The sequence below is a fragment of the Staurois parvus genome, unplaced genomic scaffold (assembly GCF_062004578.1).
Source record: "Staurois parvus isolate SC_StPar_1 unplaced genomic scaffold, SC_StPar_1.0 ptg000371l, whole genome shotgun sequence".
In the NCBI taxonomy this organism is placed as follows: Eukaryota; Metazoa; Chordata; class Amphibia; order Anura; family Ranidae; genus Staurois; species Staurois parvus.
In genome coordinates this window covers 7,372,702-7,400,574 of record NW_028318167.1, presented here as the reverse complement: position 1 = coordinate 7,400,574, position 27,873 = coordinate 7,372,702, and the positions used below count along the sequence as shown (strand labels likewise).

The 27,873-nt window shown below is 41.2% G+C and overlaps 1 protein-coding gene across 2 annotated transcripts in view; it reads right to left on the bottom strand.

Annotated features, from left to right (window-relative positions):
- Positions 1-281: 281 nt before the first annotated feature.
- The window catches only part of LOC149456202 (NXPE family member 1-like), a 50,948-nt gene continuing 23,356 nt past the window's right edge, over positions 282-27,873 (bottom strand). For both annotated transcript variants that reach the window (XM_089685344.1, XM_089685345.1), the window contains exons 4-6: positions 26,233-26,294; positions 14,516-14,734; positions 282-2,954 (exon numbers count right to left, since the gene is read on the bottom strand). In XM_089685344.1, the coding sequence (XP_089541470.1) occupies positions 2,416-2,954; positions 14,516-14,734; positions 26,233-26,294 (820 nt within the window). In that variant the 3' untranslated portion in view covers positions 282-2,415. The remainder of the gene's footprint in view (positions 2,955-14,515; positions 14,735-26,232; positions 26,295-27,873) is intronic.

The window sequence follows — 27,873 nt, the reverse complement described above, 5'->3', positions numbered from 1 at the left end:
CAGAACCATTTTTAAATGGCATTGGATAAAGTGCTGTCAGGTAGCCTGAGTGTCCGTTCATGCCTGTGAACAATGCCATTCTCAGTCAGCTCAGTTCATGTACCCTGTGTACAGAATTGATCTGTATCTGTAAGTGGCTCGGTATCCGGGATTCACGGTTATTGGGCATAGAGAGACCAATCACAGATGCACTGTAAACAGTATGGTATTTACATCTTCAATCCCTTCCCTCTTTCAACGAAGAAAACACACAGCAAAACACAGATCATAGCAGCAGCAGATTAGAATAGTTTAACACTTTATTTTTCCATTATATAATTTTTTTTTAAAAAACAGTAGTTATTAAATACCAAAAGAAAGCTCTGACTGAAAAAAAAATTATATAAAAACTTAATTTGGGTAAGGCGTTGCATGGTGGTGTAATTGTCAGTCAAAGTATAACAACACTGATTACAATATTTTCATTGAACTTATGTAGAGAATGCAAATATGGATATATTAACATGTATATCATACATATAACAACATACTTGTGTATATATATCGAGAATAAAATACATTATATTAGGATAAGTACAAGGCATGGATTTAAACAACATAAATGAAAAGAGTAGATCATACAATGATAATAGCATATGTAGATTAAATGATTTATAAAAGTTATGGTTCCTAAAGAATAATTAAGTTTAGAGATTGTGCGTAGTAGTAAAGTGTAAAAATAAGAAAGGAATGAAAAATAAAAATATTACCGGGCTTAGTTGTTTTTGAAGTTTTGGGTTCAAAACTTATATTTATAGTTTATCAATTAGAGATCAAAGCAATCAATATTGAGGTTTTTAATATAATTTAACCAGGGAGAGTGGTTTTCACATAGAATGGAGGTAAATTTTTCATGGTTCCTGATATACATGATTCTCTGTAAGCTATCACAACAGTGGAAACTTAAAATTGACCTGATAATGAAGGATGTTACAGGATGGTACTCAAGTAGTAAATACATTTAAGTATTCATCTTGGCTAAAGATGAGAGTATTGATCCGCACAAATCTACTTTTGTCCTGAATTGTCCTCAGACACAAAACATGGGGTAAGGCAGGCCATAGAAGGGCCGTTTAACGGCCGAATTTTCGGCTGATAAACGAAAAATCGCTCGGGCCCGCTGCTGATGCTGCCACCAATGGCCACAAAAAACAGTTGTGGATTTTCCAGCATGACCAATAAAAATAAATGTGAATCCACGAAAAACAGCCGATGGGCTGGCCCCACTAACAGCGTGCACTAACAGGCGTGACGTCATTCCACCGCCGGAGCCACGAGGAAGCCCGGCGGTCATCATTACTGGGGTCAGTACTGCTGCATATCTTTATTTTCACCAGATGTTTAGTATGCACACTGACCTGTTTATATGAATAAAGATTACTTTTCTGGAAATACTACACTATCTCTGGCATCTGTTTTCTGGGGCTCCCTCTTGGAGCTGTCATCCCCACAGAGAAAGCACTTTGCCATCCTGAGAGGAGGTTTTTTGTATGGAACACCTGGCTGACCTTAAGGGGACCCCTGGACCAGATTAAAAAGTCTGTGATGACCCACCGTGAGGGAGATGCCTGCTGCCTAACCTCTGATGTACCCACTGCCTGTGATGCATGATCACACATGCGCATATTCCATGCGTTTCTGGTGAGTGCGCATTTCTGTTATCTGACAGAGTGGATGTCGTGGGAATTCGTATTTCTCCAGTGAATCACTGTGGATGCTCGATTATTACTTTATTGACTTTTTCACCTTGTTAAGCGCTGCACTATGTTGTTTTAACAGCGTGCATATCGCCCAATTTTTCATGCGTATGAAAATTCGGCCGATAAACGACCCGTCTATGGCCTGCATTAAGTTTATCAGTATTCACTCACATTTTAGCTAGTTGAAATGCTTACAGGGATTGATTTATTAGAGGAAAATAGGCTGTTACCTTTGCAAGGAAAATTTAATGTGGTGAAGCTTCACTTTGAAAAGAATACTCAATCATGTTCAAGGAAAATTAAACAAACATACATTTTTTCTTGCCCATGCTTGGATTATAGAAATCATCCGAATTTCACCTCATTCACTAAGCTCTGGGAAAATCTTGCAAAATGCAACTTCCTATGCAAAGTGAACAGTCCATTCACCTTTAGTAAATTAGCCTAGTACGTCTGCTAAAGAAAAACAGTTAAAAGTATGGGTTTGTCCAGGCAATGTGGTCAAAATAATAGCACCGGGATGAGGCAAAAACACATGCTGGGTAGCAAAGGGTGCCAGTGATTTGCAGCATTACGTTCAGATTTTGCAAATGGCACAGCAGATATTATATTTCTGCTTCACCTGATGATGCAAAATTGGGAAAATAAAACACCGATGACTAACCTTTTTATCAAGTCAGCCACAGATGTATGTCATCAGCATGTTGATCTCATTTCTCACATATGTTTCTGGTGGGTGAATCTGATTGTGATTAAATGCAGTAGTCATGTCCCAACCATGTATAAAACCAACATTGATATCTTTAAACATGATTTCCATAATGAAATAGTGAACATATCCATGGAAATCACTCATTCCTTCATATTCTTTTTCCATATCACTTGTATTCTCCGTCTTGATGATAACTTTCGTTTCTGGACTTCTCAGAAGCAGGCGATCAATAGCACGCCGGATATTGTACAGCCTCCTGATGAAGTGATGCACAGGAAATAGTCTGAAATGCACCCCAATGTTGAAAGCAATCACAGTGTACTGGTTTCCTCCGATTAAGTCAATTTCACGTGGGATGCTGCGCTCCTCTCTGAGGCTTGCGAATAGTAGAAACATAAATGGCCTTGAGTGATGTTTCCAAAAAACATGGATATTTCTCTCAGTATCAACACCTAAATGCTTTTGTGCCCATTGTGTTTCATAGACATTGAGAAAATGTATATCTAGAAAAAAAAAAAAGATGATAGACAAGGAGATGACATAGAAGCAAAGATGGACAAAAGACTTTAAATCTGCCATTTTGCCTGATTTGACATTTTGAACAGTGATCCATACATTCATAGTTTTAAAATGGTGAACTGTAATCATAATAAAAAAATCTTTTCCTTTAAATTTCATCCTTACATATCTTACTCCTTTTGACCTTAAAGCACATCTTCAGATGAAAATGTGATACCAAAAATGAAAAATTGAATGACGGATCCTTACTGTAATTTTCCTTTCCTGACAAGCTCCATGTCAGCAAAGCTATGCCCACCCCTCCCCTTATCCACCTGCAGCCTCGGTGTTCTATAACTAGTCCAACCAAGCAGGGTGGGAATTGTGCTGACATGGAGCTCGTCGTAAAAGGAAAATTGCAGTAAGTATCTCTCATTCTATTTTCTGTTTTCCTGACTGCTCCATGTCAGCACAGCTGGGAAACTAACTAGCCACACAGGGGAGGGATAATGCTACACACTCCTTAGTTCTGGCTAAAAGCAGAATCCAGGATGTTTCTGTCAAACTTGGCCTGCTGCCGCTCACAAGGTTGAGACCCTTCTAGTGGAGAGTGCCGTGATCCCCCTTCAACTTTCAACTTGTAGGAGATGAGCTTCACTAATCAAGAGACAATCTTGTTGGAAGCTGTGAAATCATTACACTCTTCACCTGGAATGAAAATAAAGTGCTTCGACTTCCTGATGCCAGATATCACCTTGATGTAACATTTTAAAGCTTAGCCCATCGGATGTGGGCCATCTTTTTAGGGTGCTCAAGAGGGACTTAGGAAGTACAAATTCTTGTGTGATATGGACTCTGGAGGCCACTTGAGGCACAAAGTTGAATATCGGAATGAGTACCACCCTGTCCGGAAGGAACATGAGAAGGAACAAGGCGGCCCCTGTGCGCAGGATCACGTATATAAACGTGATTCACGCTCCCATCGATTTCACGAGCCGGGGGGGCCACACGAGCACCTCCTCCAACCCACGGGTGTCACGATTTGATCCCCGAAGGATCAATCATTCGACTTCGGCCAGTGATATCCGGCCAAAGTTAGATGATCGGTCCCTGTCCTATCCTGTCCCGTGTTGACAGTTACACAGGACAGGAGATGTCAATCTTCTCTGCCTGGGCACATCCCGTCCCAGAGAGAGAAGACATACAAAAAGTGAGTAATACAGCACGTACTTACAGTTAGAACACCCTAGGTAACATTTAACCCCCTGATCGCCCCCCCAGTAAACCCATTCACTGCCCTGTCACCAGTGTCATTATTTACAGTGTACAGATTTTGTTACTGATCACTGTATTAGGGTCGCTGGTGACTTCCATTAGCATTACCGCCCCTCCAAGATAGCGCCAGTTTGCCCGCTAGTACACCAGTAATCATATTTAACCCCTTGATCACCCCCCCATTTAACCCCTTCATTGCTCTGTCACCAGTGTCATTAGTACAGTGTACAGATTTTTTTGCTGATCACTGTATTAGTGTCACCTGCGACTTCAGATAGCATCTGATTGCCCACTAGTACACCAGTAATCACATTTAACCCCTTGATTTCCAGGAACACGCTCACTTAAACACTAAACCTCCATTGCTAGTATAGTGTCTGAATGGATCAATATCTTTGATCAGATCAGCAATATACCAACGTTCACATTAGTATAGCATCCCCGAAAATGCAGCGTTAGCGGGATCAGCCCCGGCACCTGCGTTTAGCCCGTACATTTACCCCCCCTTCTCCCCCAGCAAGTGCAGTGTCAGTAGATCACTGTCACTTGATACATTGCACACAAAACCGCAGTGTTCACAGAATCAGGCCATATACACCCATAGCCATATACACAAACATAGCATATACACCCAACAAGGACCAGCGACTGGTACATTACTGGACTTTGAGTGGTTATACCAGGATGATGCCTGCAGGTATCGTTTTTTTCAGCCAGCGATGAGCTTTCATGTAAAAGCAATCCTAGTGGATAATTAGCTACAGGTTTGCTTTTACAAGCAGTGGGAGAAGATGCACCCCCTCCCCCGCTGTCTTCCACGGCCTTCTTGGGCGGTCCTGTGCCATCGGTGGAAAGAAGTCAGAAGCTACGAGCATTTCATCACTTCAGTTTCGCAGGATATAAACAGCACCATTTGTAAATTGGGAAAAGCATCTGATTACACAGATCTTGGTTTGATTAGATAATGTAAGGGCAGAGAAGATATCTAGAGTCTGATAGACCCCAGATTTCTCAAAAATGAATATATGACAATGACCATTGAAGTTATAGGGTATATTTGAATTCCCTGTGATAACATTAAAAGTGATAAAAAAAATGAAAGGAACAGTGTACAAATAATTAAAATAATACAAAAAATACCCTTGTCCCCTCACGCGTGCACCTGCGTGCGCAAGAGTTGACCCCGTGCCAGTATGTAAACAGTGGTTGCACCATGCATGTGAAGTATCGCCACGAACGTCAGATCAAAGGCAGTAATTCTAGCACTAGATCTCCTCTGTAAATCTAAAAATGGTAGCTTGTAAAGGCTTTTAAAGCGTTGCCTATGGATATTAACAATGTATGCAGATTGTCACCATTGCACATGGTATGTGCAGTTTTAAAGTATGTCATGTTTGGTATCTATTTACTCAACATAGCATCATCTTTTATGAGTTACCGCATAATTTACCAATATATTGTGCTTTTGTGCATTAAAATAAAAAAAAACTATTTTTTAAAATAATTGTGTTTTAAAAAATCGCTGCACCAGTACTATGTGACATAAAACATTTCAGCACCCACCATTTTATTCTGTAGGGTGTCTGCTTAAAAAATATAAAATGTTTGAGGGTTCAAAATAATTTCCTAGCAAAAATACTGATTTTTTTTCATTTGAACAAAGTGTCAGAAAAGGCTTGGTCTTCAGGTGGTTAGAAGAGTGAGTGATGTGTGGCATAAACTTCTAATGCTGATCATAATCTAATGCTGATCATAAAATACTCCCACCCCCCAAAATGACCCTTTTTTGTAAAGTAGACACCTGAAGCTATTTGCTGAGAGGCATGTTGCGTCAATAGAAGACTTTAGTTTTTGGAAAATGACAATTTTTTATTTATTTACACAAAATTGTCACTTAAATAATTTCTTGCTCACACATTCCATGGGTATATGTGGAATTACTCCCTAAAATACATTCTGCCACTTCTCCTGAGTATGGGGGTACCAGATGTAAGAGACTGACAGTCTAGCCAAGTACAGGACCCCAAAATCCAATAAGCACCTCCAGGCTTTTAAAGGGCTTTATTTCCTTATAACTTTTTCTGACTACATATTACAGTTTCGGAGGCCCTGAAATACCAGGATAGCACCAGATCCCCCCAAATGACCCCTTTTTGGAAAGTAGACACCCCAAGGAATTTGATAAGCAGCCTTGTGAGTATTTTTCAGATCTCATTTGTTACAAGTTTTTTTAAAATGAAGAAAGAAAACATATTTATTTTCTTTTTTTATATTTTGAAACCTTGTGAGAAAAAATGAGATCTGCAAAATAATCAACATGTCTCTTTTTAAATTCCTTGGGGTGTCTTTCCAAAAAGGGGTCATTTTGGGGGGTTTGGTGCTATCCTGGCATTTCAGGGCCTCCGAAACTGTGATAGGTAGTGAGAAAGTGAAATGAGGAAGTTACACACCTTCAGGCTTTCAAAGTGGTCATTGGATTTCAGGCTCCTGTATGTGGCTAGGCTCCCAAAAAGTCTCACACATGTGGTATCCCCATACTCAGTAGAAGTAGCAGAATGTATTTTGGGATGTAATTCCACATCTCCATGGCTTGTGCGAGCAATATATCATTAAGTAACAACTTTGTGTAAAAAAAAAAATGGTTCGTCATTTTACAAAAACGTGTGGAAAAAAAAAAAATCTTCTATGGACTCAATATGCCTCTCAGTAGATAGCTTAGGGTGTCTACTTTCCAAAAAGGGGTCATATGGGGGTGTTTGTACTGTCCTGGTATTTTATCACCTCAAGAAATATGATGGACAGTCAGAAAGTAAAAGCTGTGTAAATTCCATTATCTATACCATAGTTTGTAGACGCTATAACTTTCACACAAAGCAATCAACATACACTTATTGGCATTTATTTTACCAAAGACATGTATCAGAATACATGTCCTAAATTTATGACTGAGTTTACTATATATTTTTATAGCAAAAAGTAAAAAAAAAAAAATTTTTTTTTACTTTTTTTTTTCCAAAAATTTTGGTCTTTTTTTGTTTATAGCGCCAAAAATAAAAAGCACACAGGTGATCAAATACCACCAAAAGAAAGCTCTATTTGTGTGAAAAAAAGGACATAAATTTTGTTTGGGTACATCATTGCATGACTGCGCAATTACCAGTTGAAATAGTGCAGCGCCGATTAGCAAGAAAAGGCCTGGTCATTAAGGGGGTAAGTCATCTGGAGGGCAAGTGGTTAAAATAACATGCCTGGGTGATTGCCTTAAAAGCTGTCCCACTAAAAGTCGCTGATCTCCGCCATTACTAGTAGAAAAAAGAAATCTCATTATCTATACCACCATTTGTAAACGCTATAACTTTCACATAAACCAATTAATTTACATGCATTGGGATTTTATTTTTTAGCAAAGACATGGAGCAGAATACATTTTGGCCCAAATTTAACGACGTTTTATGTGAAATATTTTTACTGGCCATGTTTAATAGCAAAAAGTCCAAAAAAGTTTTTCTCAAAATGGTCAGCCTTTTTTTGCTTATAGCGCAAAAAATAAAAACCGATCAAATACCACAGAAAGAACGCTCAATTTGTGGGGGGAAAAAAAAGGATGTAAATTTCATTTGGGTGCAGAGTTGCATGACCATACAATTGTCAGAGTAACACAGCTCCGTAACGCAAACAAATGGCCTGGTCATGAAGGGGGGTAAATCTGCAGGAGGGCAAGTGGTTAAAGTGTTATTAAACCCATAACAGTAAAATCAGTCTGTATATGTAGTAAAGCCAAGAGTGTAAAAATCAGGCACAACTCAACCAACCCCCTCCCCCCCCATCACTGCAATACAACCCTCCCATCCCCCACCAACACCACGTAGGGGATGTAGTTGTGGTGTGCATGGTTCTATACATATTGTCACAAGTAAGCCTGCAGCCTCTTGTTTGTTTTGTCTTATCTCCTTGCTATTCTTTCACATGTGTGTTTCTCTGTGCTCACCTATGGGCGTCGTCTGCTATTCCCTGGGATTTATGTGCTTCCCTTTCATCATTTCCTGGCCCGCCTCCTAGCTGGCTTGTCTATTTAAGATATGCTCAGTCTGGCTCACTTTGCCTGAGCTCCCCTGTGTGCTGCTGAGAATCTGTTCAAGTATATAGCTGTACCAACCCTGGCTTGTCCCTGACATTCCTCCTATATTGTCTTCCGTGTACCAACCCTGGCTTTGTTCCTGACATTGCTTGTCTTCTGCCTGTCCTGACCTTGGCTTGCCTACTGGATCTCCTGAGTCTGCTCCCATTGTACCCTGCTCCTGCTAGTGGTCTCTTCTACCTCAACTGGGTGTACCTGGGGGCTGCGACCTGGTTCCAGCCTGCTCCAAGTCCATCCCCACCATCAGGGGCTCTGGTGAACAAGCAGGCTGGGGCTTAGACTCTGCGCCCTGGGGAACCCCAAGCTGTGGATTAAGAGCTCACTATCACAGGTGCTGACATGTATACAGTGTACTATCAGTCCAGTAGTGTGTGGTTCTCTCTCTCTATATTGTGTGCTTAGCACAACGGTAGATGCGTTTTTAGTGAGTTCACTCCAGACAGGAACTAAACGTAAGGGCCTGGTAGTCCACTTTTATTAAATAGTAACTGAAAAGTCCTTTCATCATAAGGTTTCCCATGCAGAGGGTTTCCACTTCACTCAAAATAATACACAATGAAAATGCCGAGCAACCTGGCTCTCTGGTTAGCAGTACCTTTTGGTTTGGTCTCCCAAACCACTGACTATTCAGGCTCACTCAGCCTAGGTGACAGTTCCTTTCTGTTCAGGCCCTACATGGCCTCTTGACAAAGTTTTCCTTATACCTCAGCTTGCTTCCTCCAGAGACTCACAGATTCTCTCCAGCCCCTCAGATTCACTGGCCTCTGCAGCTTCTTCAGCCTCCCAGACCCTCTCTTAGTCTCCCAAACTCTCATAGCTGACCAGACTTTCCCAGTCCTTGGGCCCAGAATTCCCCTCACAAGTGTTGTAGTCTCCACCAGGTGCTTCCAGCTCTCCTAACAGGGCTCTGTCTTCAGGCTTGTAGCAATAGCAACTCCTATTCCATCTACACCACTTGTGAGCTATGCTCAGATCTGCCGTATAACGAGTATGTGCATCTGGACACACACACCCTGCAGAACTTCTGAAAAACCTGAACACAAGACTGAAGACTCCATCCCATCCAATATTCTTTGGAGCCTTCAAGTTTACAGCCCCAATCCAAACTTGCAAAATCCAGGGAAAGCTTAATACATAGTTTCTCTGCTGAGTCCTATGTCCTTCTCAAACCCATTTATATAAGTGTTGGGTCTCCTGTCAGTTTTATGAGGGGGGTGAGGAGAAGATCTGTAGACTTGTATGGTTTGGTTGCTCAGGTTTTGCCCATTCTCTTGCAGGCGGGTAGGATCCTTCAGAGCGGTGGAACAAGAAGTCATTCTGCAGTTACACACTGAGAATGGCAGCTGGGGCGGCTTTATCCGGGGTGCTGGTGAGTGTGTGGACCGGGAAGGAGGAGGTGGACTTGTAGAGGAAAGAATACACCACACTACAGTCCACCACACGATTCCGGTAGCCTTACCTTCTGGAATAAAAGAAACATCTGGCCATCCCCGCACCCTCCAGCACTGCGCATCCTCCTCAGGTCCTCACCAGGTCCCCATCCCGGCTACTTGTGTCCCTTCTTCTGGGAGGTGATGCTGCCCCCCTGAAAATTGCCACCCTAGGTAAATGCCTTGTTTGCCTCATGGTAAGTATGCCGCTAAGTAAAGCAAGCTTGCTATACTCACTGTGGAACCTGAGGGTTAATCCTTCACATTGTGTAAAAAGGCTTTTTGATCCTGTCTTCTCTGATTCTCCCTTCTACTGTCCCCAATCCATTTGCTGATAGTAGAGAGCTCTGGGAGTCACTCTGCACATGCTCAGTTTAGTGTGTATTGCTAAAGAGTTTTTTTCCCCTTTGGGAGAGAGCATGTGATCAACACAGAACAAATCAGCACTGTCCAGAAAGAGGGTTGGGAGATATGCAGCCTCATATGACAGTCAGAGCAGGCTGAAAACTCCTCCTACAAGCTTTAACCAGTGCTCAGCTGGACACTGATAGAAGTCACAAGACTGCTCTAACTGCTGATGAGAAAAGGTATTTGGCAGTTTATATTTACTAAAATAAATGCATTTCCAATTTCTTGGTACAGTGGGAGACCAGATATAGTGAATGCAGGGTCCTGGGTTTAGTAACACTTTAACCATTATTAAAGTCATTGCTCCTGCCAAACAGGATCTTTAAATTTTTTTTTTTTAGAAAATGGACATTACTGATTTCTAAGATTCATCTTCAATAGGGTTTGGATTCGGCATCATACTGTTTGGCAAACCCACCCTGAAATGAACCCCAGGTACAGTATGTTAAGCTCATCACTAATTACTCCCCAGTGCCTTCAGCTACAGAGGTCAGCGAGGCCTTGTTTTAAAGTGCATTTAGTCTAGGTTCACACCTATGCATTTTCTGTTGCATTTTTAAGAAATGCACAGCAGTCCATGTAACATGATTTCCTATGGGACATGTTCAAATCGCTTTGTTTTCACCTGGTGCTTTTTTTGAAAGGGTCAGGGACTTTTTTTGAACGCAAATCGTTGCATTTTTGGTTCAATATCCTTCAATGGAGATGCAGCAGAAATGCATGTAGTTTTGCCTTTTAATCTGCCCAGCAACAAGTTGGAAAAAAACACACAAAACATGTCAAAAATGCACCACAAAAAGCACTGCTGAAACCGATCAAATGCAAACTGCATAGGTGTGAACCTAGCCTTGCTGTTTTGTTTTTTTTTTTCTTCAAGGATTTTATTCAAGTTTTTAAGAAGACACATATAAACAGATCAGTAGACAGTGATATAAAAAAATGTACATTCTGGCAAATGGGATCCTGTTCCCTCCAAGAAATGGGGTTTAGGGCTTGAACGGTTCCCTGTCCAGAGGAGTTTGGCTGTATGATGGAATTGTTAGTGGACCATTCTCTCCTCTTTTCCGCTAATACAGTGAATTAAGTTAAATTAGCTGTGTAAAAATTAACAGTATCCTGAATTATTGTAAAACAATATAAACCAAAATCAGTAACAACATTTTTACACTCCTAACCTGGAGTGTCAGTCTAGATGAGGAAACGGGATATTTCAATACATGCTAGGTCCTTGTCATGGGCATAGAGGATGCTTCTCACACGCCTACTGGTTTTGGGTGAGGGTGTTGTCAAGATGACATTAGAGTCGGACAGTCAGTGAGCATTAAGAGAAAAAGAGGGGAGGGAAAGAGAGAGGAGAGAGGGAGATAAAAAGGGGAGGGGAAGAAGGTATGGGAAAGAGGGGGAGGTAAGGGGGTTCCCCCCTCTACTATTTTTATTTGTTAGTCTGAGTGGAACGTGGGCATGATGGGTATTGTGCATAGTCTGGCAAATCCACATACTGGTGCCAGCACACCCACGTGGAAGTATAATGTGTGGGTGGTCTCCCTGACTTGATGGACAAGTTCTTCCATTTGTGCAATTCTGTCAATATGGCGAAGCCAATCTGTTATCATCAAGGGATTTGGGATGATAATAAGCAAATAATATAGAGTAGATATCTGAGATTAAATGTCTCTGTGATTCTTTATGCATGCATAATGCCTCGAAGGGTGTGCATTGTCGAGACCACTCAGGGAGGTGAGAGGGGTGGCCTAGACAGTACCTCAGTTGCTCATAATGCCAGAAGGGCAACGATTGGCCTATCATGCGAGAAGCTAGTGAAGCTTGGGTTAAAAAGACAAAGATGTGTTCAACTTGGATATGTGGGTGTGGCCATTTATCAGACAGGAACGTTTCTGACATGCCAGGTGGAAAAGCTGGGTTATGCCGAATAGGTGTTGGAGGACCCGAAGATGAAGAGAGGCCATACTTTCGACAGGTCATATGAAAAATCTGTAGAGTATGGCCAAATAGAGGGTGTGCCTTATAATCCCGAGGTGTATGGCATTGAGCTATCCATGGTAGTTGGTGGAGAGGTAATGATAGAAGATCATGTTCAAGCCTGACCCAAGCTTTAACAGAGTGTACGTTTCAGTCAACTATTCTGGCTAGGTGGCAAGCCCATTGATATTGAGTAATATTCGGGAGGCCTACCCCTCCCTTAAGTTTGATGATTATGAGTCTATCATAGCTCATTCTCAGGTGTTTCGACCCCCAAATAAAGTCTGTTCATGCTTGCCGGTATGAGGAGATGAAGGCAGCGGGAAGTCTAATTGGGATTGTCTGCATAACATATAGTATTCTAGGTAGAATATTCATTTTAATAATGGCTGCTCTCCCAAGCCAAGAAAAAAAGCCTGAAGTCCACTTCTATAGATCTTGTTTAATATTGTTAAGAATTGGTAAGTAGTTTAGGGTGTAAAGGTCTAGTAGCCTTGAAGGTAATTGAATTCCAAGGTACGTAATTAGAATGCACTGGTGCATTTACTGTTTATTAGGAACATGTGAATCAAAACCTAATTAAGCAGTTGTAACAGCTGAAGGTTTTATACCTTCATGCATTCTATGCAAGAAGGTAAAAAACCCTCTGTGTGTTGCTCCCTACACAGCCCCCCCCCCATACTCACCTGAATGCCCTCTCTATCCAGTGCTGTGCAAGTGAGCTTCAGCTCTTCAGGGTCTCTCTATCCGCATTGGCTGAAAACATAGCAGCAGAAGCCATTGGCTCCCACTGCTGCCAATCACAGCCAGTCTGGAGAGAGCGGGGGCAGGGCTGAGTCGGGCTCTGTGGGTCTCATAGACACACAGAGCAGGCTGAGGAGCAAACACATAACAGTGCTCCCATAGCAAGTGGCTTGCTATGGGGCATTGAGCAGTGGGGAGGGGCCTTTGCACAGAGCAGGTAAGCATGACACGTTTGTTAATTTTTTTAAACAAAATTTAGCCTTTAATGTAATTTTAAACCTACTTTCGCCCACATATTAAGCTCTATGTAAACTAGTCTGTGATGAAAAAGCGTGTATACTTACCTAATATAAGGATCCAGTCCAGTCAAATGATCTCTCCAGCAGCCACTTTGAGGGGAGAAGAGATAGCAGGGACAACAGCTGCAGAGCCTGGGCAGTAACATCACCCATAGACTTAGCGCTCATGTACACTGCAGCTGATAAACTCATGTTTAGGAGCTGTTCCGCTTTTTTTCAGCAGCCCTTGAACTCACCCTAATGTTTTCCTATGTGTCCATGTACACATCGTCGTTTACAGGCAGTTGAGTTTACAGTCATTTTTTTGAATGCAGAAAACTTGGATTCAGCGGTAGATTTTATCAGCATTTCAAACCGCTTGTAAACGCGGCTAAACACGTTTATAGGCGGTTTAAATTTGTTTTTAACTCTTCCATTTCCAGACGCTGTCCAGAGCCTTTTTTCATCATGAAAAATGCATGCAAGGCGTTTTCCCGGTACTTAAATGGACTTAGCAAACCATACTTTGAGGTTTTGCATGAAAAAAAAATATGTTAGACACTGCTGCAATAATTTCTGCACAGAAATGATCTGGAACACATCCAAACACCACAAGAAAAAAAGACAGCTAATCTCAACAAATACTGCTCTCTGCTTCTGCTCTCTCTTTCTCTCACAATGTCTGAAATAGTTAATTTTGTACTGTTTTTCAGTGCATTCTGGGCATTTTGGAAGGTCTCCTGAGGTTATCTTTAAAAAACGCTTCTAAACATAAACGCACATAAACGCAGTATGCAAACGTGGCTAAACAGACGGTTTTTAACCTACGTTTTCCAGCAGTCAGTTTCCATCGTTCAGAAGTGTCCCGTGTACATGGGGCCTTACTATGGGGCATCCATTGTCCACTTTCCCTTCTCTATATTGAAGCTGGTGCTGAGACCCGCTTTGATGCTTAACTTGATGTTCTGAATCCTACCCATCCAAGCCAATTCTTTTGCATGACATCAACTCATACAACTGTCATATCTTTTTTGATCATTGTTTTATACTTTAATGTTAATCAATATGTCCTTTTCTGGGGAGATTGTTTGTTTTTTGTTTTTGTTATTGCTGTTTTTTGTCTGCTCTCTCAACAGTATGAATGAATGTAAAAAATATATTAAATAAAAAAAGCCAGAAGGAACATTCTCTTCTATTTACAAATTCAACTGGAAATGTGTCTAGGTACACCCTCAACATTTATTCATGTGAGCTAGATTTATAGCATGAGAGCAAGATTTAAATAAATAAAGTTTCATACTAGCAATACTTACTTTTCAACTTTGTTTCAAAATAATGCATCCACTGATGTGTGGTTGAGTCCCCAAACATATAGAAGAACTTTCCCTTCATGCAAGCATTTAGTTGTTCTACTTCATGGTAGGTCTGCATCTTGCAAGTCTTTGGGTACCAGATATTGTTCATAACATATCCACTGGGGTATTCTAATTTCTCTCCAGTTTTGCATTTCTCTTTTGTCTCTAAACTTGAATCTGGAAAAAAATATAATATAAGTATTTGCATTAATAATATCACCATTACTTTTGAATTGCATCACAGACCATTTGATAATTTTTTTTTTATCTGAACAAAAAGTGACTTGAAAAAATCATGGATATATCAGGCATTTATATGTAACAAGTAGATGTAATAGTTTGCAAAAGCATCAGATGACTGACAAGGAAACTATAACAATTTTTTTTTGAGGGGGGGGGGGGGTTTACATATGTTTTACCATGTATGTATAATAATTTGCTTTATGAATAATATGTATTACAGAGTGAACACATGAAGCAGGATTCCCAGAGAGAACTCTGGATAAGCTGTTTTCTTTCAGACATTATTTATAATAATTTGTGTGATGGACTGCCTGACACCCCAACTGGGTGTCTCTGCCATACTAGAGCTTCTTCCACTCTGGAACCAAAATATAGCAATTTTAGTCCAAACCTAACTAATTACCAGACAGGACCAGCATATTTGGTTAAGACTTTAGAACGCAAATTTACTCCAAGCATCAGACAAGATGTTAGAGTAAAACAGGACTGACTTTATTAAGAAACCACAGAATATTTATACACAAAAGACCTTCAGGTATGACACACATCAGGAGAAAATTAAATCGCATAAACAAACACAAACTCAAAAGAACAATGGGTTCATTTCTGGCACCTAACAGTCTGGACTCTGGAGGTGTTGAAGGCTGGCCATACAATATACAATTTTCTTGTACATTTTTTCTTTAGATTTACCAAAACCATATAATAGGAGGTCATACCTGAACACTTTACATTTTTAGGCAATCAGGCAGGCCATTGTACTACATAGTTGAAGATAAATCTAAAGGAAATTGAACAAGAAAATTGTATAATATATGGTCAGCTTAAGTGAAGTTAGAGATGATCACCTAGAGTCAGCCAGGTTAATCCCATTATTCAAAACAGGAATAGGTCCCAAAATTAACTACTTCATGCATGATTCACACACTATATCGATAATGGCACAGAGTGACTTAAACATAATGCCAGGGGAAAGCAGTAGAAATGTTCTTTGTAACCTCAAAAGGTCCGAGGGGTGTCTTCATAGTCCCGTGTCCATAGTCAGTGGGAAGGTATAGTCAGTATATGACCAACATGGACCAGCAACATACTGGTACGTCGCTGGACTTTGAGTGGTTATACCAGGATGATGCCTACAGGCATCATCCTGGTATCACTTTTTTACCTCATTAAAGTCTAGTGTCTTAGAAGGCAACTTGTATATCGACCAACCAGCTATATCTACCACCACCATAGACTTCAAGGCCCCCAGCCGCAAGTACGGGGACAATTTCCTAAAAAATACCCTTGATACAACCAACTTACTCCTGAACCATTATTGCCATAAATTTACTAGCGTAGGTACACCCATACCTGTGATGGGCCCAACCACCCATTCTCTAAAATTTTTAAACCGTCATTGCCTTCCAAGACCCTGAGGCCCCTGCCAACTGCTATGATAAACAGAAACCCATAAAACAAGCGAACCCCCAAAAACACAGGAACACAACCAAGCAATCACCCATACAGTAAACTGCCCGAGAACCACCACCAAAAACGTCGGAAAGGACAAAAGAAAGCGAACACAGCACTGCCAAACAAGTCATCCAGGAGGGAGGGCAGGAGAAACTTGTTCTACGCTGTTCCAGCTCTGACTGACTCCGACCACTTTGGCACCGCCCAACTTTGTCCACCCGAGCCACCTGGCCCCTCTTAAGCCACACTCGAGTCCCCACCAATCAGCTAACACTTTTCCCCTTCTTAAACAAAACCTCCTCTATTAACCCTACGTTGCTCCGGCCTATCCTGCCAACCTAGTCATGTCAGGCCTTCTGCCCATGCTGCTCATCTAGCTCCAGGCCTTATTCTATACATGTAAATGGTTATATTTATTTGCCAATTCTCTCTAGCACTCTCTAGAATTGTTAAATACAGTATATGTCCTATGCTCCTAAGCTCCAGCTAGAGACTATAATGTTGTATTTTACTACTGGTCATAATAAAAGAACATTTATTCAGAAAAGAAAATAGCCCTAAAAACGCTGGATGACTAGCCTCTGATTGCCTCTCTGTTAATAGCCATCTGAAGTGAGAAGGAAAGAGTGGAATGGGTCACTTACTAAGAAGTAGTTTCCCCACCTGTCAAGATCAAACCTTCCTTGAAATTTGGATGGGATTGGTGATACAGATAGATAAACATGGTTTTTAGCACAGGCGTCAGACTACAATCCCTGTCCTGGACCTTGTGAGATGCTCCTTGGAGTCTTGTTGTAGTGCATCACATTGAATTGAGAATAATGTAAATGGTACTGATTTTTGATTCTAGTACAGTCAATGTATTCTGGATAGCATGGGCAGTTAATGATTGGTATCCCTTAGTGTCTTAAATGATTTTTGGGACATGCATTCAGAGATGTTTAGTGCAGAAACGATACACTTCAGATGGCCTTTTTTCATACAAACATGATTAGGGAAAATATTTTTGTTAAATTATATTGTATCTGTTAACCATTTGACCTACAGAAGTTTTTACCCCCTTCATGACCACAGCATTTTTTTGCTATTCAGCACTGTGCTACTTTAACTGGCAATTGCTCACACAAATAGAGCTTTCTTTTGGCAGTATTTGATCACCACTGGGTTTTTTATTTTTGCTATTGTAGCACCCTCTAGGTTTACCTAGATAAGGATTTGGGTTTTTTTTGCAAGTTAAAGGCTTGAAGCCTGGGATGGGTCAGCCTGGGAATGAGATCAACTTAGGACCGGCTAGGAGGCTCTACGGGTCAGGGCTTCTGGAGCCCTACCACCCTTCCAGAAACTGCTGGAATTTTATGGAAGAAGAGCAGAGAAGGAGAGTAGGCCCAGAATTGCATGTTTGAGAGAGCTTGGCCAATCCCCGGGCAGGAGGCCAGATACGGTGGCTAAGAGTAACCCTAAATATAGCAGAGCCTGTGCAGCAGAGGAGTTGGGTGGAAGATGGACTGAGAGAAGGTGCTGGAGTGAAGCTTGGGAGGGGGCCCCAGGGAGGGAGCCTACCTCCAGGTTGGTTACTGGATAGAAGAATCTCCACTGTGCTAAAGTCTCCTAGGAAGGACAACCGGTCAGCTGGAAAGAAACCGGCCCCAGTGTAAAGTCTGAAAGCAGCTATAACCCATCAAGCTGACAGGAGAGTGTGAGTACTTCTACATCCCCTGGGCCAGATAAAAGGGAGAGGGCGGTCAGGTGCAAGAACCAACTAGTTCTATTCTGGGACTGCTTAACTGCACATCTTGGAATCCCTTGCCCAGGGATACCCTCAGGACAGCTGGGTGAAAGAGGAAGGGTTCAATTGGAGTCTGAGGAGGTATACCACTAAGTTACTCTACAGTTCATTGGGCATACCATATATCCCTAGACCCCATCCAAGTTGTTAATCCCTTAATAAAAACAAGCTCAAGGACTGTTTTACTGTCTCAGAGAGAAAATGTGGAAAATGCACATTGCCTGGCTGTGCAGAGCTTAAGGGGGACCCAGTTAAATCCGGCGGCCCTCAAGGCGGTAAAACTACTGAATTAAAAAACAAACAAACACATTTTTAGAACACTTCAATTTTTTTTTAATTTTTGCAAACAAACAATATTTCTTCATAAATTTAGGTAAAAAATGTAGACTGCTGGATTTCTTTGGTAAAAAAAATAACTCAGATCAGTGTGTATTATTTTGTCTGTGTGAAAGTTATAGAGTCTACAAGCTATGGTATATACAGTGTATTTGAAATTTGATCAGTCCTGATGTATTGACGGCCTATTTCTTGAGGCCCTAAAATGCCAGGACAGTATATATAACACCTCCCCCAATGACCCCTTTTTAGAAACTAGACAGTCCAAGGTATTTTAATGTTGTAAAAGAAACCTCTGCGCTTTAAGATATGCTGCCCACCTCCTAGTAAAGCTACCAACACTCAGAAGACTTGTAATACTAAGCCTAAAATAACAAACAGTAAATAATAAATAATAGTGTGGCTCTAAATCCAAAAACTAAAATAGTGAAGAAAATTGTGTTTGTGAGAAAATCTTAATATCTCATAACTAATCTATAGTGTCATATAGTGCTATCACAACAAATATATATTCTCAAAAAACATTAAATAAATGATATAAGTCCAAAGCATCCTCCAAAAGTGCAGTGCTGAAGAATCTTCACAAAAAAACATCTGGTGACAGTGAAAAGTGAAGGAAAAGTCAGCAGCTTACTGGATACCATAGACCATTGCTAATAAAACTAACGTTCACACAGCGCTTTAGGGGTTGTTTTGGTCCTCTTGCCAAAGGACCATCAATACTGCAAACTCAGGATCCAAAAGTGTGACGAACCGTCCCTTTGTGATAGCATTTTGCCCTTTCTGTTTCAATTTTCTCTCCTTTGTAAAGCTGTATATGTTAGCAGCTGGTATGAAGACAGACATTCTACACTGTTTGTTTAGGGAAATGTGACCTTGTAGTTTTTCATTTCTATAGAGTTCATACTGTATTGTTGGGTTGTAGGGTTTTGTTGTGGGTGGGGAAAACCAGGTGCCAGGCTGTCTGGTGGGGGTGAAGCTGTATATACTGAGCTGTGTTTAATAAAGACTGATTCATTTCACCCTTCAGGAAGTTCTGACTCGTCGTTTGGCATAGCAGGGAAGGATTAGTTTTGAGCTCTAATACCTGCCTTGACAGACCGCTGGAAGACTTGCAGGACAAGGGGGCCATTGGATGAGACGCATCGCTCCGCACGAGGAAGCCCAGGCGGAACGGTTCCACCACATTAGTGCCTATTCATATCTATGCGTCACATGCTTTCTGTGTTTTCATTTTGAAGGGGCTGAAATTGCACCACACTAAAAGTAGTGCATGGATTATTTTATTTATATAAGGTACTTATATTGCACCGTCAACTTACACAGCACTTTACATATATATATATTGTACATTCACATCAGTCCCTAACCCTCAAGGGGCGTACAATCTAAAGGCCCTAACCTACATTCATACATATACGTACTAGGCCCAATTTAGACAAGAGCCAATTAATCTACCAGCATGTCTTTGGAGTACTTGGAAATTCACTGCAACTGGATCACATTGTATTTCTGCTGCATTTGCAACCTGCATTTGGAGTGTACAGATTTTTTTTTTTCATCTTGGCAAATGTACCATGCATTTTAGTTGACATGATTTTGATCTTAGGGTATTAGGTTGTAGGCCAAAGCTACAGAAGGGTGTTTTAATATAGTACTAATGTTAGTAGCAGTTAATCACTGAACAAATGACCACTAATATAAGAGAACCAATGGCCCCCAATGGTGAGAGTGGCACAAGTAATATTTAGTACTGATTAATCATTCAACATATTAGAGTGATGTGCACTCAAGCATAACCACTCCCATACCATATGGTACATAATTAGTTGCTATTACACTATACTTGTGTAGCTTATATTATAGACAGAAATTTGGTCCATTTGTTTTGAGATTAATCACTACTCAAAAGCAATAATTCATTAGCAATTTTATTGAAACAATAACTCTAATAGAAACAGCCATGGCATTTAAATTTACTCTTTTGTGCACTTGAAGCAGAAATCCACCCACATCCTTTTTTTAAGCTACCCCCCCCCCCCCCAACATCTTGTGTTAAGGAAAAAAGTGCTTAAAGGGCAACTTGCAATAGCCTCTGCATCCTCCTCTGCAGCTGGCCATCAGTCTACCAGGTTTGTAGCACCTTCCTAGATAGGTGCTAGAATCAGGTAAGTTTACTTCTGGCCCACTGTTTGATTACTCCTCCTGTCTTCTAAAACTCACCGGATTATTGTGGAACATGGGTGTGGAGTAACGCAAATGAGCAGCATGAATACGTTTACTGTCTCCGCCAACCTCTGTGGTAAGGTTGCACAGAAGGCTGCTAGGGAAGTGTATAAATAGTTTGAGACTTGGAACAGAATTGTTTTGCCCCTGATGAGATCACGGCCTGGGGGGGCTGTTATACCCCCCAGGCCACGTGCCATGTGTTTGCTGATCATCAAAGTCCCAGCTGGGTGAGCTAGGGGACCAGGTTTTACTGGAAGCTGTTGGAGCTGACTGAGGAGGCCTGTTGTCTGTGGACCTAGTCTGGTATCACAGGGAGAAAGTGTCTGGAAGGCATTGGAATGAGGCAGCCAATCATCTGAAGACATTTGTGACTACAGACAGTTGTGAGAGATCCTAGAGACTGTGTGCTGTTGCCACCCCTCTGGTGTTAGAGAGTCAGCTGTGTGTTTAAAGGGGACAAAGTGTTCAAAGTCCTGAAGAGCTCAGTCTATGTAATTCTTAGTGAAAGGATTTTGCTTGCACTGTCCAGTGAGGAAGATTAATCTCCTCAGGTTACTGCTACAACACTTAGTCCACTCTTTTACTTCTGCAAAAACTTGGCTCATAGTTCTACAGAAGAGAATGTGCCCTCCTTTTTGTACATAGTTTTGGATTATCCCACTTAATTCCCCCATCTCCATCCAAGTTACTTTAAAATAAAAACACCAAAAAGAATACCCCTGGACTGTACATTATGGCAAAGAGTGACTGTGAACATGTGCCTGGTTGCAGGGCACTACTGAAAAAAGGACTCAGTCCAGAAGTAAACTCTTCCCTTTGTTGGCCAAAAGACTACAGGCCGGGGCGTATTTACCACAAGGCAAACATGTGACATTTTTCAGGGGGGCAGCACCACCCCCCCAGAAGAAGAGACTCACGTGGCAGTTGACAGAAGATGGGGACCAGGTGAGGCATTGCCTGAGCTTCACCATGTGATCTGTGGGCTTCTGGAGGGTGTAGGAAGAGCCTGACTATTGTTCACGCACAAGGGCGGCACTGTGGATGGCTGGCTGCTTTCATTCAGGAGAGGTGCAGGTGAGTGCTGGAAGAATACATCTCTCTGTCTGTGACTCTGGGGATGGCTGGCTGGCTGCTTACGCTCCTTTTTTTAAATTATTTTATTTGGGGGGAGGGGGAGCCACTTGCTACAGGATTTAAATAATACATTTAAAACATTGGGGGGCACAAGGGAGGAAGTTTTGAGTTAGGTAAGCTGGATTTCAGCCACCACAAAAACATGCTCGAGATCCATTCTGGATGTGTTTCTACCTGCATGTTTTTGACACGTTTTTGCTGCATTATGGTGTGTTTTTGATAAGTTTCAGAATGTGTTCCAGATGCTTTTTTTTCTTCCCTGGATTTTTTCACTGTACTGGGGTCCGGTGCGTTTTTTAGGTGTTTTTGATGTGTAGGTGCATTCCGGTGCTCTATTGATGCATTTTACGGCAAAAAATGCAGCATGTTCTATCTTTTTCTTTTTTTTTGGAACTGGAACACACTGGAACTACAAGTACTGGTGTGAACTATGCCATTGAAAACCGTGTAACCTACGTTTTATATATTTTGGATGCAGAGATAAAAAGCACTGGAATGCATGTGGTGTGAACTAGCTCTGATAGTAAGTTTTAGGGTTGGATCTGTCACAATGGCAATGGTGGACTATCACGATCAAGTACCACCCCCTTGCCTGCCCATTATAATGGTCCCTTTATAAAAGACAGCCAGTTGCCACAGTTATACAGGAGTTGACAAAGTGCATGCGCGTGAAACACGTCATGGCAACTGGAACGCTTGCGGTTCAGCTTGATTCCTGGTGGCCGATTTCTGCTGCCTCTCAGGACCTCCTCCCACATCAGTTTCGATGTACCATGGTCCCCATTCCTGTCAACCTGCTTCTACCTGTCAAGGGATTAGCTCAGCACACATCTCCAATGCCTGGTTCGGGGTTCTCGTGCAGCCAAAGGTGAGCAGATATTGCACCACGGCCACAAGTTGGACAATTGACACTGCTGGTTTGATATTGGATGACAATACTGTTTTTTTTATTATACTGGAATAAACCTACTGGAGGGTGTAAGAAGAGCCTGACTATTGTTCACACACAAGGGTGGCACTGGGGATGGCTGGCTGCTTTCATTCTGGAGAGGTGCAGGTGAGTGCTGGAAGAATGCATCTCTCTGTCTTTTTTTTTTTTCTACACTGTGCATTGCAGAGCAATAATCTTTATTGCTCATGCAAAGCAATGTGTGCTTTGAACTGTCATGAATGGGTTAAGTTCATGACAGTTCAAAATACAATGATCTGTGATTGGCTCCAGCTGGTCACATAATACAGGGTGCTGTGATTGGCTCCACGTATTATGTGAGAGCTGTGGGCCAATCACAACTCACCAGGAAGAGAAGCAGAGCTGTCAACAGCTTTGTTGCCATTGTGATCATGTGATCGCATAGCGATCACATGGCCACTGGATTCTGTTCACCTGGATCTTCATTGCACTGTGTCCAGTGGACACAGCAGATGTGGGGGGTAGGCTTGCACACCCGCTCTGCAGCACAGCGCCCCCCTCGTGTTGCTACAACACCAGCGATGTACAGGTATGTTGCTGGTCCTGTAGCTGCCACTCGTTTGCAGTACATTGCGGGCGAGGGAACGGACAGAAAGCAGTTAAAGTCCAGAGTCTCCTAGATTCTAAATCTACAGCAGCAGCAAAGACATGCATAGTTAGTGCTGGCCAACCTTATTAGAAAGCCCAGCATGCTCTGCACACACAAACATTAATGCACTATGAAGTAAATATTCAATATGCAAATAACAGTAACATGATATAAAACATCAGTATATAAATTGACTTCTTATATATCCTGAATACACCAAGGTCAAGAATTTCCATCCATAATTTTTCATATTGTTCTGTCCACTTGGAATTTTCAAGTGTACATTTGCACATTCCAGCTTATCCTGTTTCTTTATATTCTACAACAGTGGTGTGCAACCTAAAAGGTCCCAAGGGCCACACTTGCATCCATAGTTTGAGTAGAGGGCTGCATCTTAATGCCTATGCTATACCCTATCCAAGTTGAATGGAAGGAAAAGCCCAGAGTGTAAGGTGGCAATGGCCATATGCACCATAATAAAACCAGGAAAAGACATGCATATAACAGATATAACCCCTATTCAAGTGGAATACTGCCACTGTATCAGGGATAGTAAAATAGGTCTCATTGTTGGTATCAATGGAAGTTAAAAAAAAGCCCATTGTCGGTGTCAATAGGATAAATAGGTTCCTTGGTTGGTGTTAGTGTACTTTAAGAAAACTCCATGTTGTTGATGTCAGTGGCAAGGCCCATATCAGAGTAATAGGAATAAAATAGGCCCCATATTGTTAGTCAGTTGGTCCAGCATCTGGCATTCTATTGCAGGCCAGTTGGACAGCCCAGCTCTATACTACGAAATAAATCAAAATTCCAACAGTATGCATGTGATCCCCTCATAATGACTACAGCAGATATGCAGATGTAGGAATCCAAGCACAGTAGCCTCACTACTAGAGCTCTCAAGTGATATTAAAAATTGTGAGGGGGATGTATCAGTCAAACATCTTACCAAAGTTGAAAATGTCAGTTTTGGGTGGACATACATGTTTATGGAATAACATAAAATTAAAATTACTTATACACCAACAGACATATCTTGCCAATGCTTTAATACTTTAGTACTCTAGTTTACATCAAACCTTAAGCCTGGAGCAGCTGTACATGACAACCAATCAGCTTCTATCTTCAGGCTAGGTTCACACCTATGCAGTTTTATCCATTTCTGCATTGCGTTTTGCACATGTGTGTTTTACACGTTTTTGATGCATTTTGCAGGGTTTTTATTTTCTTGTTGCTAGGCAGATTTAAAACACAACGCAACAAAATTGCAGCAAAAACGCACTACATGATTTTCTGCAGTGTTTCCATTGAAGTCTATAAACCAAAAACGCAACTTTTTGCATTCAAAAAAGTCCCTGACCCTTTCCAAAAAACGCTCCAGGTGAAAACGCGGAGATGTGAACATGTCATGTTAAATGGACTGTAGCGCATTTCTGCAAAACACAAAATGCTGCAGAAACCGCTTAGGTGTGAATCTAAGGTCAGCTTGTTCAGCTGAAAATTTAAGATAGAAGGTGAGATCATGGTTTTTTTTTGGAAAATATAAATTACAGAGAAAAAATATCTAAAAGGGGGCACATTACAAGAGATCCTGATCAGGATAGCAAGGGAAATGGAAAATTCATATAGATCTCAGTTTAAGTTAATTTCCAGCAATGCCCTGTTTATAAACACAGCAGGCATCATGACTGGGGATGGCCCTTTCGGACTAGTCTGTAGGGTAAAAAAGGGGTTAAGTGATGGCAGAGGGACAGGATGGGGAAGGGGCATGATTTGGATTGTGGTGGCAGATTATTGGAAGGAGAAAGAAAAAGGAGGGGACTCCTGCATCACGTTGAGCCTCGTGACATACCAGTCACTCAGTTGGTCCCCTTCCATGAAGAAAGAAGTCCCCACCCTCCCCAAGTTTTTGTTGTTATGGCTTTGCTTATGACTTTTATAAGGAAATAAGAAAATTAATATATTAATAAATAATTTAAAAGGAAAAACAAAAAAACAAAGAATACATACATAAAAAAAATAAAAGGGACGTGCAGTTTTTTTCTTGCAGGACGATGAATAAATAACTACAAAGTGCTTAATTCAATGACACCTTGTTATTATTGGTTCCAGTCCAGTATATTTGTTGTCACGTGATATTTTTGTCACAGCTGGCGTTTATCCCTTTTGCGGGCTGAGGTTGCAGGTGGCTGGTAGAGGCGGTAGAATTGGTAGCAGGAGGCCCAAGTAAGCCCTTAAGCCTAACCTGGATGGCTGAGAGCTGAATTGGCTCCTGCTAAGGAAAATAAGTGGAGATGCACCACCCAGCACTGCTAAAAAGGAATGTTGTGTTAGATATGTTTTATTGGTTGATTGTTCATTATTCATAGATATCAAGCTGTGGCCGATAATTAAATAATAAAGTAGCAACACAGGTAAAAGTATCTTTGTTGTCAGTGGGGTTATTTTAGTCAATCTCAGGGAAAAGTGAACAGTGTACCAGTCATGGACTTTCTGAGTTTAACATAATTACAGTTTTTCCTGGATTGAATCAGCAGTTCACTGACTTACTCCTTAACTAAGGTGGTGTCAGCAGCATTGGAGCAATATTGACCCTTTCTTACAGGTGATGTTAAATGGATATTTTACCATGGGACAGTCTTCTTATTTGACATTGCAATTTTTCCATGATAAGCCGACAAACACAACACCTTCTCAGCAAAAGACTCACATAAAAATACTCTCTCCCATATAATGTTTTTTTTTCCTTTTTTTTTTTTGGTGGACATCTCCACAAAAATAAGATACTATTTAATTTGGAGACTGTGCTCCCTACAACTGTAAAATGGAATTCTTTTGGTGCGTACTGAGTCCAAAGACAACATCCTTGAAAGGCACTCAATTTGTATACATTATAGATACCAGTTTAATAATGCTAGGAGAATTACACTTACTTTGACACAGAAATACATTCAACTCTGGAATTTGCCGTGGAATGTCCAATCTGGCTTTTGACCTTGAAAAGAAGAAGCAAAATATAATGCATTTTAATTCAGAAATATACTGTACATGGTATCATAAACTGTGGTACTTCTTTAAAATATATCAAAGTGAAAGAAAAGCAAATAAAGTGAATATCTTCTGGTTAAGGATGAGTGAATCTGCCTGAATTTGGTTCATGAACAGTTCCATGAATCTTGCTTGAAATTTTGAAGTTTCCAAACTTTTCAGCGAACCTTATATAAGACTATAGGGAGTAAATCTTATTATTCAATTCTGCATATATGTAGTGCTAATAAACAAGCTATTCAAAGAAAAGGTATAGGAAGACAGGTACTTCCATGAGGGGAAGGGGGCATGTACTAATGCCCCAAAAAATATCTCTCCCTTCACAGAATGGTCAGCTCTCCCTTACTTCAACACACACTGACAATATGGAACATGGGAGCCTCCCTTTATTTTTAGAAAGTGGGCTCCTGTGACTGCTGACCTGGGAAAAAAGTCTGCCTTACATGACAAGTTGTTTCATATTTTTGGTGACAACCTTGTGAACTTTTTTGCCAAATCCATGGAAGAGGTGAACCCAGAGCCGGAACGGGGGGGGACAGGGGGGCAGAAGCGGCAGCCCCTCTCACCACACGCATGTTCTAGCAGTAGGCAACCATAAAACAAGCAATTGGTCGTGCATGTGCAGTCCGCACTCCATGACAATTATGGTCAGCCAGAGCAAGGGGTAGAGAATGAGCGCAGGGTGGTGCAGTTATACTATGGCACTCATTAGCAGCAAGGGAGTGCCCTGGGTGCTGGACAAACCTGTCCTGCTGCTGGGTAAACCCAAACTTTTTACCTAATTATGGTCATGAACAAAGGACATCTGTGTATGCTTAGGACATTGCTGTTTTTTTAAGCTTTTGTGGCATTTGGCAGACAAGGCACAGTATATCTGATCTGTAACAAAGTGCACACACCCTAAATGAATTCATGAAACTGTTATCATGGTGCCCATGCATGTTTTCATAGGTTTTTTTTTTCAGAAATCCAACCAATTCTGCAAGCGGTGTCAAAAAGTTTATAGACTAGTGTTGTAACACGCCAACAGATGGCAGAAAAAGGCTGAACGCACATTCACAGGGAGCACCGACCTTGATAAGTCAGTGTGCCAAAAGACATCGTACTGTGTACATCGGGAGCTGTTCAAAAGGTTCTTATGTAGCCATTTTTTCAACTTACAACTATCATCTTTTTTTTTTCTTCACGTTGCTTTTTGAGATCATAAAAAAGAAAAACTAACAAAAGCAATTGGAAAGCATGTGTGTGGAATGTATAAAAGGAAATACCCGATATATGAAGACATTTTCAGAACAAATCTAAAAAAAAAATCTTTGCAAAACAGATGCATCTAGTCACCACTTGCAACTGGAAAGTGGAAGGGTTGGAATGTATTACCTCTCACAGAGATCACAATCCCCATCCTAAGAATGCTTTTGTCTACTTTTCTCTCCTGATGGACATTTCATCTTGTTCAGGCATCATCCAGGAGTATCAACCTATCGGATTGAGTTGCTGGCCCAGAGTATATACAGACATTTAAATCC